A 14,518-nucleotide genomic window follows, 5' to 3' on the forward strand; every position below is an offset into this window, starting at 1 on the left:
TTCAATTTTCTCTTTCATCTACATACAGAGAGGTTAGATACAGTGCCATGGGTTGTAAACTTCTTAATGACAACACTGGCAAACAAAAACATTAATATAATACAAATATTACATACAATACAAGGATTCTAATATTCCTCAAATGTTTACAGAAACAGTTGACTATTTATTTAATAAAAACTATTCCTGCAAAAGTGTTATTTATCTTTGAAGCAGTTTATCTAATCAAAAATGTATGCGGCAAAATTATTGGCTCCCTTGAAGAGAATAAATAAGACCAAATAATAAGGCACCCTTGAAGAACTATAAATAAGATCAAATAAATTTGCATGTTAGGTTAAAATGTTTGCTGTTGTTGCTTTTAGTGTCTAGGAAATGTTGTCTATGGCCCTTTCCTGTTTCACTGGGGTATAAATATGAGGTAAAGTATATAGGCGCTTGTAATCAGAGTAATCAGAGCGAAGTGTGTACATTGCAACAGGTATACATGTCGTAAATGTTGGAAGGACGGTTCTTGTGTGTGTGTTTGTGAACTGTTAATATTTGAATTTGATGATTGCATAGAGTGCTGAACTGACTTCTCTGTACTATTCTTTCCTCTGCATATCCTGGAGTACAAAAGAACCACCACCATACAGCAACATGTGGGGACTGGCAAGATCGGGGAAAAAAAAACAAAAAAACACGTGGTCACTGATTACAACCGCAAAATGTTATGAGAATGAATATGAATAATGTTGCATCCGTGCCACAATGTTTTCCAAAATGTACTATACAGGTCATAAAATGAATAATTCCAAATATCATATATACCGATGTCTCTGTTTTTTTTATGTCAGTGCGGCATTGACATCATGGACCATAAGGTGTATACTAATTCAGCGTGAGTAGGAACACTCAATAAAACTGAATAAAAAAAATCAAGTAACAGTGTGTTACAAATAAAGCAGATTCACCAGCGTTTGTGTGTCAGCTTTTATCCACCCAGCTCAGAGAATTTCCAGTTCGACCGTCTCAAAACACCACTCACATCTACAGTTATTCCCAGTTTCAAATAAAAACTAACAGCGTCAAATCCTTTGGGGTTGGTAGTATGTATCGTGATCGTGTCTGAGAGAATAAAAGTGAAAGAAAAACTGCTAACTTTTGAAAGTACTATAAATTTACAGCGGCTGTTACAGATACAAATCAAATGTATGTTTTTATTGTATAATATTTTTAACAATAAGAGCAGCTCACTACTGAAAATGGTAAATATAGGAGACAGTCAGGACCAAACCTTTTGTGAAAGGGTTTATTTGATCTTTGGACTTCAGGCTTATACAACTTTATATAGTTTATGCCTACATTTTGTCATTTATTACTAAAATATGAAAAATGTTTCTGTTTTAACAATGTGTTTACACAGGTTATTGTAGAAATGGAACACACATGAAATGCATGTGTTCCGAATAACTATCTATTATTTCCACTCTAAAACTCCAGCACTTCACTCCCAGATAATCAAGGCATGAGCTGGGAGAACTTTATGCACGTTCTACAGTGGTGGGGGGATGGAATAGCAGGCTGCATGTCTTTATCGGCACAGTTACAGGACAAAAGATGCTGATGGAGAGGTGCAAAGGGATTTAAGGTGGGCTGGATTTATTAATTTTTTTGTAGGCTTTGGTAATTCTAGTGTTAAAAACTATTTTGCCAGGACTGTATATTGAGGGCAGCAGGCATCTGTTAGGAAAGGACATTTCAATTATTAATATTAAGGGGTTAAAAACAACCCCTACAACTGGAAAATAAATATCCCATAATCAAAAAAAAATGCTAAAACTTATTTGATTGAAACTTGGTGACATTACAGAAAAAAAAGAACATTAGCTGACCAGTGTTTTTTAATTTGTCATTAACAATATATTTAGAAGGAGAAAATGTAATGCTCGGGTTTACCCATGGCTATCATATCAATCTTGAACCCGGACTTCGATATTCATGTATCGAGAATGACTAGTGCAATGACAAACAAAACAAGCAATGGCTGATGCAAAATGCCTTGGGCTTTTAATTACCAACAATAAACTGCTGAAAAACAAACTGCAGTGCCATTCATTTAAATAAATAGATAAATAATCCAATTAAAATCAGTGCATTCATGAGGATAATATCAGCAACACATAAGTTCCAAAAAATGTAAAAGTCCATGAATAAAACCATCAGGCATTGGGTTCCTAAGCTCCTGCCAACCCAGTGTGTCATTCTCCCTCATCTTTCCAGCTCACCTTCTGGGTTTCCTCAGTTGGACAAATGCGCTGGAAACTGTGGCCGTTCTCTCTAGCTCTTGTCCAAGCCACATCCGTCAGACACAACTGGGACATTCTGCACCGGACCTCCATCATCCCGTAACTTGACTTCAGTCCAGTAGTACTCCTGCAGCAAACTGATGCAACCGTCCTTGCGTATGCCTTGCTGGGAATGGTTCTCTGATTACACTGCCTCAACCTCCCAATGCTTTTTTTTTTTTTTTTTTAAATCCTCTACTCATGTTCCTTTTATTCTATTTTGGGTGTATGTGTGCTTTTTTTAACGACAAACATACTTGTTTTTTTGTACCTTTTGTGAAAGTGTTTATTTGATATTTGTACTTCAGTCTTTATACATTCTACACTTAACATCAACATTATGTTATTGTTACTGTAAAATATGAAAAAATTCTGTTTTAGCTATGTGTACAACATTTCTTCCCTCATATTTCTACATTTACACATACCTTTCTTGACAATGAACACACCTGAAATGTATATATTTCAAACAGTGATATACCATTACCTATATAGCTCCTTACACTCATTGCTAGATAAAACCTTCAACACAGACTTGAGCTGAAAGTGAGAATTGTGGCTGGGGGATGATAAATAGAGAGCGTTAGTGTCAGGAAGCACATATGTAGATGGCTGAAAGGGGGATGGACGAGTGAAGGCTGAATGCCACTAACTGAGACATTTGCAAAACAAAAGTGGTTATCAGCAGGCAACTGGCGAGGTGATAAAGACACACAAGCTTCCTCTCGAATTTCAGGAAAAGTAGGGTAATCAAAGAGAGCAACGTTTTTCTAGGGATTCTTGTTTTAACCAATCGCACCTTACATGTAAACTTGATCATCCAGTCTCCTCATTAATCATTCTGGGGCTGCACTGCTTTGCAGCCACACACAGCACACTTTTTTATTTAAAGACCATACAATGCAATGGACACCTAATGTGCTACACCACAGAAAACAATTCATTTGATATCATTGATCACGTAAATGTACAGCCTGTAAATGTCACTACTGTTTGTAATAACTTAAAGTAAAGCATGGATCAATCTTACTTTATTGTCTAGTTATGGCTTTCAGACTACAGCGATATTAATAAAATTAAAATACACCCCCTGATAAACATGACTGCTGATTAACTGATTTTCTGATTAAAAACAAATGATTCAGTGAAGGAAGTAAAAAAATACAGATCTGAAGCTGAGTTAATTTAAGTTTGTTTGCCAGCGTTGTGTGTTACATATGTAGTACTGCTCACTTCAAGGGGAGATTTGTGGTTTGCTATAGTTATTATTTGACTTTATATTATTTTCCACTTTACTACTTTATTTTGGGTGTATCTAAGTTCTTATTGGTTGAAATTTTTAGTTCTTCACATGTTTCTGAGGAAAATTGTTGCTTCTATACACTAGGCCAGGGGTCCTCAATCACGGTCCTGGAGAGCCGCAGTGGCTGCAGGTTTTTGCTCCAACCCAGTTGCTTAATAAAAAGCACTTATTGCTAAAGTAACACTTCTGCTTCACTTTAGTGATTTTGAGCCCTTATTGCTTAATTTTGTCTTAAACAGCTATTTTTATTGCTCCTTATTATCAATAACATGCAAATGATAAGAGAGAGCAGCATTTCTCCATTTAGCTTATTTACATGTACACCTGTGTGTATTTATCTGCACTATTGGGTTTAATTAAATACTTGGAAGAAAAATGAAGAGAAAAAAGTGAAGGACTGAGAATTACTCGTCCATTTTAGCCTTCAAATCATTTGCATGATAGAAAGGGAAAGAAAATCTAGGATATGAGAATGACCTGACATAGCAGAGCTAATTTAATTTCATAGCTTGTTAGTGCTTTATTGGCAAGAATTGCTTTCTAATTAAGCAACCAGGTCAGAACAAAAACCTGCAGCCACTGCGGCTCTCCAGGACTGGGATTGAGGACCCCTGCACTAGGCCTATTTCTATTTGCATATTAATTTTGATCAAGCAAAATCACACTATATAATACATATAAAATCTGATGCATGTATTACGTTTGGAAATTCTGCATCAAATTGTCCAATTTGTACTGACACACTGGGAGCGATGCAAAGTATTTTAAAGAAATAAAGGAAAAAATCTGAATCAGGATTGGAATTGGGGAATCCATTAACATTAAATTGGTGATTGGCACTGGCCTTAAAAAAAAAACTTGATGTGCGCATCCTCTAGCATTAGATACACAGGCAGTATCAGAAAAAATAAATTAAAAAAAAAAAAAAAATCCTGATGTGAACAAAGTTTGCTTGCTAAATGCAACATCGATAAATTAACACAGATGCTGTTAATAAATATATCTCAAAACATACTGAAAGAGAAAAAAGAGAAAGTTGTGTTCGACTTGCAAATCAAAAGAGATACTTGCCTTGGCTAAAAAAATACACAGTGATGGGTTTAATTATAATTCTCACATTGATTATTAATCTAATAAAGAAATTTCTATAGGTACCATAAATCTATATATTCATATTGCTATACCTTGGAGTGTACTGATAAAATATCCAGAATTGGGTGCAAAAGTGGAAAAACCAAATTATCTTTTGAAGATTTGTAAGAGGCTATTAAAAGTTTAGTATTTGGTTTAAACCATGATTCAGAACATTTTCTCAATGCTATAAGAAAATAAACTACAGGTTGAACATTCCTAATCCAGAATGCTTGGAACCATAAGTATTGTATTTGCATTATTTTCCTAAAAAATCCATCCTCATTTCTCCAGGCTGTGCTAAACTTTAAATCACTGGGGTTTCAGGAAGAAAGCCAAATGACCCATTCAGGATTTTAGTTGCACAAGGTAACTGAAGTCTAATGATTGATGTGTACATTGTAATAAGCAAGGCATCTGGAGAGACAGTGAGACACACACAAAGATCACTGCAGCTATTTGGCTCCACTTGTTTGAGAACTTCTGTCTGCTATGATAGCTTTCTGTCACTTTGACTACTGCATCATTATGTGGCATAGTAACATCATATAAAGTTTACATTAAGTATTGTGGTCAACGTATATATTCACCAGCTACTCTATTAGGAAAACCTTGCTAGTACTGGGTTGGTCCCACTTTTGCCTTCAGAACTGCCCGAACTGTTCATGGCACAGATTCAACAAGGTGCTGGAAACACTCCTCTGGGATTTTGTTCCATATTGACATGATAGCATCAGGCAGTTGCTGCAGATTTGTCAGCTACACACCCATAATGTGTGTTCTATTGAATTGAGATTTGGTGACACTTTACAGGACAATTTCAGTACAGTAAACGTATTGTCATGTTCAAGAAACCAGTTTGAGTATGATCTGAACTTTGTGAAATAGCACATTATCCTGCTGGTAGTAGCCATCAGAAGATGGGTACACTGCTGTCATAAAGGGATGAACATGGTCAGCAACAATACTCAGGTAGGTCATAGCATTTAAATGATGCTCAATCACTAAGGGGCCCAGAGTCACTTAAATCACTTTTCTTCCCCATTGTGATGCTTGGTTTGAACTTCAGCAGGTCATTATGACAATATCTATATGTCTAAATGCATTGAATTGCTGCCATGTGATTGGCTGTTTAGATATTTGCGTTAACAAGCAGCTGAACAGGTGTACTAATGTATATTACTCGTTAAAGTGCATCAGCTATATTCTGGCATGACATGTTTGCACTTTCACTTAGACAGTGTCAACCTCCTTTACTAATTCTTTTAGATGGGCAGTCAGAAGGTGGTTGCTTAGCAGCCTTTTCTGTTCTTTTGTAAAGCACATTCACTGATCTGGGGATTGTGAGTACTGAAATCTGAATTTCCTGTGGTTCTTAGTTATTAACTCTCTCAACTACAATCCCTTTCACCTCATTTGATGGGGTGTGACATATAGTTTACTTCAATTACATATTTTACCATTCATATCTTCACAAATATAGCTGCCAATTCTTTCAACCTTATATAAACGCCTATACTAATGTGTTAAGTGAATACAGTTTCAGATTCAGAAAAAGAGTGTCAAATCACTGTGCATCTTTTCATTTTGTGTATATAATGAATACAGAAAGATAAGCACCACAGGTTTTCACTTCATAGCTTAAAGATTTTAAGCTTTTGAAAATATGATGGCGATTTCATGGGGTTTATGAGACAGCAGCTTTCATAACTGAAACAGAATGTAATAAAAAAACTTGCAGTATAAAATGGTGGTAAAATGTGCTATTAATTACTTGCTTTGAAAATTACTTTCTCAAAAATTAATTATGGAACTGATACCTCAAACTACAACAACTGATAAGAATGCAATGCTCTTTAAAATGCAAGTATTTCTTTGAACCGTACAACTTAAAGAAAAATCTATTTTCTTTATAGAAATAGGTTATGTAGTACCTGATCACCCCATTTCCAATCAACTCCCCTCATGACCCTTGTCCCTATCTTCATCATAGCAGCAAGTTCAGGTCCAGAAGCAGGGAGAGGTGCTGGAGCGGCTTCTTTTCTGGACTCTTCTAAAACTGTTGCTGAGGTTCCATGGACACAGGAACCTACATCTTCTTCACTACTGTCACTACTAGGACCTACACAAAGAAACAACATGCCCCCAGTTGAAATTTAAGACAGAAAAACAAAACATGTCAAAATATCATTAGGAGCTAAGAATTCTCAACTTTCTTATGTAGTTTTACATACTGTAATTGTGAAAAGGTAATCAAGGCCTTAAACTAAACAGAAAGGTTTCACTGAAACATGTAATCATCACCATTTACTATTTTCTTTTATAATAAATACTAATTTCAGAAAACTTTATTAAACAAGTGCATTCATTGCATCATCACCATACATACCTATGAGACGCAGGATTGTTTGAGTTAGTGCCAGCAAACCAGAGTTTAAAAGAAGGCTCAAATTATTGGCTCCATGTTTCAAAGAAAGCATATTTAACATAACTAGTAAAAATCTGGCTTGAGGAATGGTACCAAGGCTTGGTCCTGCAGGATTTTCATTAGTGATTGTCTGTAAAGGTACCGGCTGCACACCTGGCAGGAAGACACAAAAAAGCACAATAACATTACCATACAATAAACATACAGTATGCAACATGGGTGAATGCAGTCACATCTTATTTACACATTCAGCTTTTAAGAGAAAAGTGTAAAAGACTACTGGAGAGATGAATTACATTACAGGAAATAAAATTGATTCAACTGGAACAACAATACAGTATCTTGATAATTTATGAATGAGCATGGCAATGAATGCAAATGAATAGCAATACAAAGTAAAAATTTTCAACACAAAGACTATAATTGTAAACAGTGTTTCATCACAATGGAAATTTTCCAATTTCAAATACCATACTTTAGTTCATGAGATAAGGAAACAAAAACTTTTGCAATTCAGACACTATCAACACTGTCATTAATGTTTTAAGGTGCTGGCCTGTTATCTAAAGCACTAATAAAAGATGAGTGGCAAACATTCTTATATATACACAGTGGTAATTTGAGATACAAGTTTAATTCGTTCTGTGACCGAGCTTGTAAGTCAAAATGCTCGTATATCAAATCAATCTTCCTCCTTGAAATTAATTGAAATGAGATTAATTCGTGCCAGCCCCCAAAAAACCACCCCAATTTTTTGTTAAATGTTTTCAACATAAGAAAAATGTATTTATAATGAACAAATATTGTATACAAACAAAATAAAACCTAATACATAAAAGTGAATCTAAAGAAATAAACAGACATTGGTGAAGCCGATTAGCGTATTGTAATGTTTTTTTCTTTCACTTCACTTTTGCTTAACTTAATTTTCTTCTTCCCTAGTTTTTTTCTTTTTTGCCACTTTCATTCTCAAGGCGTTTTAATAGAAACCTGTCCAAGGAGCTTTGTTTAGTCCTCCCCTTTAGAATTTTTCTGAAATGAGTTAGCCAAATGTCATTAAATAGTGCCGCTGCACGATCAGTTGTAACTTGTTCAGGGTGTTTCTTTTCTTTAAAGTTCGAAAACTTTTTCACACATTGCAAACACTTCCTTTATCTCACTTTAAGAGATAACCTCCTCCGCAATACCGATATCCTGCAGAACCTGCGTATGTTGCGGCGTCTGTAGTCCTCCATTGTTAGTTCCTTAGAATGTGCGGCAACAAGCTCTTTGATGGCTCGTATTTCTAATTTTGGCTCGTAACTCAAGGCAAAGAAACAACCTAGTGATGGCTCGTATTTCAAAAAACTTGTATGTTGGGACACTCGTATCTCAAGGTACCACTATAAACATATATATAAAATATATTGTGGGTGCTAGGGGTCAATGCTGCCCCTTTAAACCCGACAGACAGACACTCAGGACGTAGGGTAAAAGCACCAAGAAGTATCTTTAATCATTTTCTTCTTGTACAGTGTCCCTAAGCACCGTAGCCACAAATTAACAGTTAAGTAATCAAAATAATAATAAACACAACACTCTCTCGCTCTCTGTGTTTTCTCCTCCACCCCTCCCAGCAAGCTTTATCCACCTCCACCTAATTCTGGCTCGCTTGCTGAGTTCTCAGCAGTCCTTTATATAGACTTTGACCCGGAAGTGCTTCTGTTCTTCCTCCCACGTGACTTGCCAGCAAGGGGTCAGATGTAGAATGCGAGTTCTTTAATCAGCCCGGAAGTACTTTGGGGATTATGTACTCATGACTTCCTAGCACTAGACCAGGCTATAAGAGACGCATGACTTGCCTGGTCTTTCCACAGCACCCCCTGGGGGCACCCATGGCACCCAACAGATCTGAGATACCAAACTCCAAGTCCCAGGATATCCTGTAGGAATCCAGGGCACCGCTACAGTCCAGGAGACCTGCCATTCCGCGTCTTGGGGGATCTAAATCCATTACGTAGTTCTCTCATGAGTAAACATGAGTAAAACCTAGTAAGAGTCTGTTACTAAGGAATATTCTTTACACTGTGAGCCCAAAAACAATAATAAAAGACAGAAAAAACTGAAGACAAAGACAAGGACAAGGTAATTAAAAAGTACATTTCTTAATTTTTATTATAATATTGATTGTAAAAGTAGCAAACATCACCTATAAGACATTATGGAATTTCCTATGTGGTCCCCGACGCCCAGGAGGACCAGAGGAGGGCTTGTGTCTCCTCCAGACCGCGAGGGGGCATCTGTCCTGGTTATGTTGGGGGCCTCGGGTACAGGGCTTGGAAGCCCAGCCCTGTAGGGACCCATGGCCACCACCGGCGGTGCCCCGGTGCTGGAATATCCCGTGTGGTCCCCGGCCGGGAGGACCAGAGGAGGGCTTGTGCCTCCTCCAGACCGCGAGGGGGCGATCGCCCTGGTTGTACTGGGGGCCACAGGTAGACGGCATGAGGGGCCCAGCACTTCCGCCACCAGGAAGTGCTGGGAAGACGGCAGGGGACACCCGGACGGCTTCCAGGTGCGCAGCTGGCACTTCCGCCACACTGGGGTGTGGCTAGGACTGATTGCCGGGAAGCAGCTGGAGCCCATCTGGGTTCCCATTTAAGGGGCCGCCTCCCTCCAGTCAGAAGTGGATGTCGGCTGGAAAAGGAACAGAGCTGGAGAGAGGATGGGAGGCGGCCAAGAGAAAGGCACTAGAAGAGTGTGGCCTGGACATTGGGGGAATCGGTGCTGGAGGCACTGGGGTGTGTGAGTGCACAAAAAAGCCTGTAAATATTGTAAATAAAAGTGTGTTGGGTGAACATAAGATGTCCATCTGCCTGTGTCCGGGTCCCAGTCCACACCTAATATATGTGACTAGAGAAGCATGTTTGCTCAATTAAAAAAAAAAAGGTCATAGATGCAAATGCACCTGTGCAAAGTTAAAACACAAAACTATAATGAAGAGGGGGAGAGAAACAGGCTCTGTTTTACACAAAGGCCTAAATAGACTCTGATGCTTAATAAACAAAATATTAAGATTCAAGATCCTAGAGTTTGTCTCACACACACCATTAAACAGGTACAACATGCAGTGAAATGAAAAGCTGGTCTACTCCAAGATTGTGCAAAACAAAAACAAACACACAATAGAATAAATAATAACATTAAGAAAAAGATAATAAATTACCTAAATTAAACAAAATGAGCTAAATTCAATTAGATTAAAATTAAGTTAAAATTTGAAACAGTAAAAAGTATCTGTTACAGCCAATGGGTTATTTTAAGCAATCTTTCAGAGTGTTTGTTGATGCTCTAAAATTTAAGACTTATTGTAGGTAAAGTGAGCTCTAAATTCATTTATCTAAAGAGGAGGAAGCATGCTATATGCAGCCATGTATTTCATTTGGTAAAAGCCACTATAAAATAATGTTTCCATGCAAAAGGGCTCTTTCTGTGTAGACAACCCTTAAGCATTAAAAGGTGATGCATGTCCATAATTGTGCTTTGCTGTAACCCAGACTTTTGCAAGAAGTTGTACTAACCAGTCTTTCCTACGAGGCATTTATGCTCATCAGTTTGCAAGGGGCAATATTTAATCAAGGAGTTATCACTATCTCTTGTCAGGTTGCTGATCCTTAAATTTAAAATTATGTATTTCCAAATACATGCAGGCCTTGGTTTAGCAAATATTAAACATTCTGGGTCAAAGTTTGATAGCCACTCAACCTGTCAAATTTCTTGTGTAAAAACGGGCAGGCAGCAATAGGGAATTAAATGGTATAACAACTGAACAAGCATGATTAACTTACACATTGAACTACAAGGAAGAGATTTTCTGCATTTAAATAACAACACAGGTTTGTTATATCACCAGTGAGAAATGCTTTGTTGGCTTCTTTCATCCAAATATTCCAGTGCTAACAGGAGTTTAATTGTGGTTAAAATACAAAAGTTAAAATGTTCAATAAAAGATCTACTGAATGAAACTGATGTGTTGCAGTGTCAGCATCTGAAAGACCCACTTTTCCTATACATAACATTTTTCATTTTTGGTTATAAACATTAAGGATTAAAATGCTAAAAAAAATACAATTGTAATTTCTTAATCAGCCAGTAAGTACTGTAAAATCTCACATATAATGCATACTCATGTATAATGCGCATGCTGATATAGCCCAAAATTTTCAGGTAAAAAAGAAATTCATATATATTGCGCACCCTTAATTATTCTAGATTTTAGCAACTCTTTTAGGGCAGATGTAGACAGGTCAGCTGTAAACGTTGAAAAAACTCATTATGGTAAAGGTAGACTCTTTTTACTCAGAGGAATGTTAGAAACATTAACTTGACGTCTAATCCCTGCATTTGCGTGAGTAGTGAGAAGCAAAAAAAAAAATGGCATTGACATCTGGGTGAAGTGAATCTGCATGGCAAAATACTCAGTGGACCACTTTTTAGATTTTATTATTTTGAATTGGAGTCTGACTTGTTGGACTTCGATTTTGGTGCTAGTTTCAAAATTTAAGTGAAGTGCTAACATCAGGTGATTGAGCCCCAGCTGATTGTGGTGCTGAACATGATCATGTAGCTTACAGTCATGGCCGAAATTATCGGCACCCTTTTTCCCAGAAAATGCACCATTTCTCCCAGAAAACTGTTACAATTACAAATGTTTTGGTATACACATGTTTCTTTCCTTTATGTGCTTTGGAACAACACAAAAAAACAGAGAAAAAAAAGCCAAATCTGACATCATGTCACACAGAATTCCAAAAATGGGCTGGACAAAATTATTGGCACCTTTTCAAAATTGTGGGTAATTTCAGCTGTGGCAAGAAACAGGTGCTGGCAATATAGCAATCACACCTGAAGCCAATTAAAATGGAGAAAAGTTGACTTTCTGTTGTGTGTGAGTGTGCCACACTAAGTATGGAGAACAGAAAGAAGAGCAGAGAATTGTCTGAGGACTTGATAACAAAAATTGTGGAAAATATCAACAATCTCAAGGCTACAAGTCCATCTCCGGAGATCTTCATGTTCCTTTGTCCACTATGCGCAACATAATCAAGAGGTTCGCAACACATGGCACTGTAGCTAATCTCCCTGGACATGGAAGGAAGAGAAAAATTGACAAAAGACTGCAACGAAGGATAGTCCGAATGGTGGATAAGCAGGCCCAATCAACTTCAAAACATATTCAAGCTGTTCTGCAGACTCATGGTGCAACAGTGTCAGCTCAAACTATCCGTCGACATCTGAATGAAATGAAACGCTATGGCAGGACAGCCAGGAGGACCCCACTGCTGACACAGAAACATAAAAAAGCAAAACTGGAGTTTGCCAAAATGTACTTGAGGAAGCCAAAATCCTTCTGGGTGAACGTCTTGTGGACAGATGAGACCAAGGTAGAGCTTTTTGGTAAAGCTCCACATTCTACTGTTTACAGAAAATGGAATGAGGCCTACGAAGAACACAGTACCTACAGTCAAACATGGAGGAGGTTCTAAGATGTTTTGGAGATGTTTTGCTGCCTCTGGCACTGGATTCCTTGACTGTGTGCAAGGCATCATGAAATCTGAAGACTACAAAAAGATATTGGGGCACAATGTAGGGCCCAGTGTCAGAAAGCTGGGTCTGGGTCAGAGGTCATGGGTGTTCCAGCAGGACAATGACCCCAAACATACCTCTAAAAGCACCCAGAAATGGTGAAAGACAAAGTGCTGGAGAGTTCTGAAGTGGCCAGCAATGAGTGGGGATCTAAATCTGATTGAACACTTATGGAGAGATCTCAAAATTGCTGTTGGGAGAAGGTGCCCTTCAAATCTGAGAGACCTTGAGCAGTTTGAAAAAAAGTGGTCAGAAATTCCAAGTGACAGGTGTAACAAGCTTGTTGATGGTTATAGGAAGCGCTTGATTTCAGTTATTTTTTTCCCAAAGAGCGTGCAACCAAATATTAAGTTGAGGGTGCCAATAATTTTGTCCAGCCCGGTTTTTGAGTTTTGTGTAAAACGTCAGATTTGGCTTTTTTTCTCTGTTTTATTGTGTTGTTCCAATGCACATAAAGGAAATAAACAAGTGTATACCAAAACATTTGTAATTGCAACACTTTTCTGGGAGAAATGGTGCATTTTCTGGGAAAATTTCAGGGATGCCAATAATTTTGGCCATGACTGTATATGCAAAAAGTTTGCTGGGACGACCACCACTTACAATAACAAGAGGTAGAAACTAGATTGTGTTGCACTGCGATCTCCGATGCTGTCGCCAATCCACCAATGCCATCCCCATGCAGCCACTGCCACTGTAGCCACAGAACCAGCAACAGATGTTTTATGTTGATTTATACGTAAAAACATTGCTTTGTGTGCTTTTAAGAAAAACAGTCCGGCAGCCACTCGATACCATCCCCATAACCCACTGCTGGTGCCAGTACAGATGCAGCCACAGATGGCTAACAAGTGGCAACAGTGCACTACACACAGCAACAGATGTTTTATGTTGATTTATATGAGAAATTATTACATTAAAATGATATATAATGCGCACATCTATTTTTAGTGAATTAAAATGAGTGTAAATTGAACGCATTACACACAAGATTTCATAGTGATACATTTATGATCCTAGATCAATAAATTGAATAATATAAATATAGCCAGTGAGAGCATACCAAAGGAATAAATAATAACAAAAATAAAACAAAAAGCTGTAAAGCCTGAGCCATACATTTTCCACAGTGTGCTATAAAACTCTTTGCACCCATACCTAGCTCTTTGAATCTAGTACTTGCATCTAGCAGTATGTTGCGAATGTTCTGTATTGCCCATGCGTAAAGTTTTCCAAATGTAACTTCAAGCAACATTCTGTTAAAAGGGGGAATGAGGTCCACATCTTTTAAGCAATCTGACAGAGGATCCCTGAAAAGACATAAAAAAGAGAGCCTGAAATGTATTATATGGGGTCTTCCCCAACTAAATCAATTATATATTTACTTGTAACATTTTTAATTATTTCAAAATTTTAACAATTACCTGCCCATCAGAGAAATGCTAAGAATGTAATTTGTACACTCTGAACTATGTCCTGTTTGGGGTACGAGGGTGTACAAAGCTTTTCAATTTCATCCCTTTATATTATTAAATAAAAAACATTTCAATATCACACAGGTGCCCCTACCTGCTCATTTCTACAGTATGAAGAAAGCCAGAACTATAATATGTACATCTGTTTTCTCTCCTTACAAAAAATGAAGGGATGACCAGGACAGGGATTATTAAGCACTATTTGGTATAGCTCACCAGTTGGTAAATA

General features: G+C 37.5%; 1 protein-coding gene across 5 annotated transcripts in view; it reads right to left on the reverse strand.

The window, feature by feature from the left end:
* herc2 (HECT and RLD domain containing E3 ubiquitin protein ligase 2) overlaps positions 1-14,518 on the reverse strand; it is a 390,659-nt gene that overhangs the window by 124,230 nt on the left and 251,911 nt on the right. For all 5 annotated transcript variants that reach the window (XM_039744703.1, XM_039744704.1, XM_039744707.1 and 2 more), the window contains 3 exons: positions 13,973-14,124; positions 7,154-7,345; positions 6,699-6,886 (listed from right to left, as the gene is read on the reverse strand). In XM_039744703.1, coding sequence (XP_039600637.1) covers positions 6,699-6,886; positions 7,154-7,345; positions 13,973-14,124 — 532 coding nt within the window. The remainder of the gene's footprint in view (positions 1-6,698; positions 6,887-7,153; positions 7,346-13,972; positions 14,125-14,518) is intronic.

The sequence above is a fragment of the Polypterus senegalus genome, chromosome 2 (genome assembly GCF_016835505.1).
Source record: "Polypterus senegalus isolate Bchr_013 chromosome 2, ASM1683550v1, whole genome shotgun sequence".
Taxonomy (NCBI): Eukaryota; Metazoa; Chordata; class Cladistia; order Polypteriformes; family Polypteridae; genus Polypterus; species Polypterus senegalus.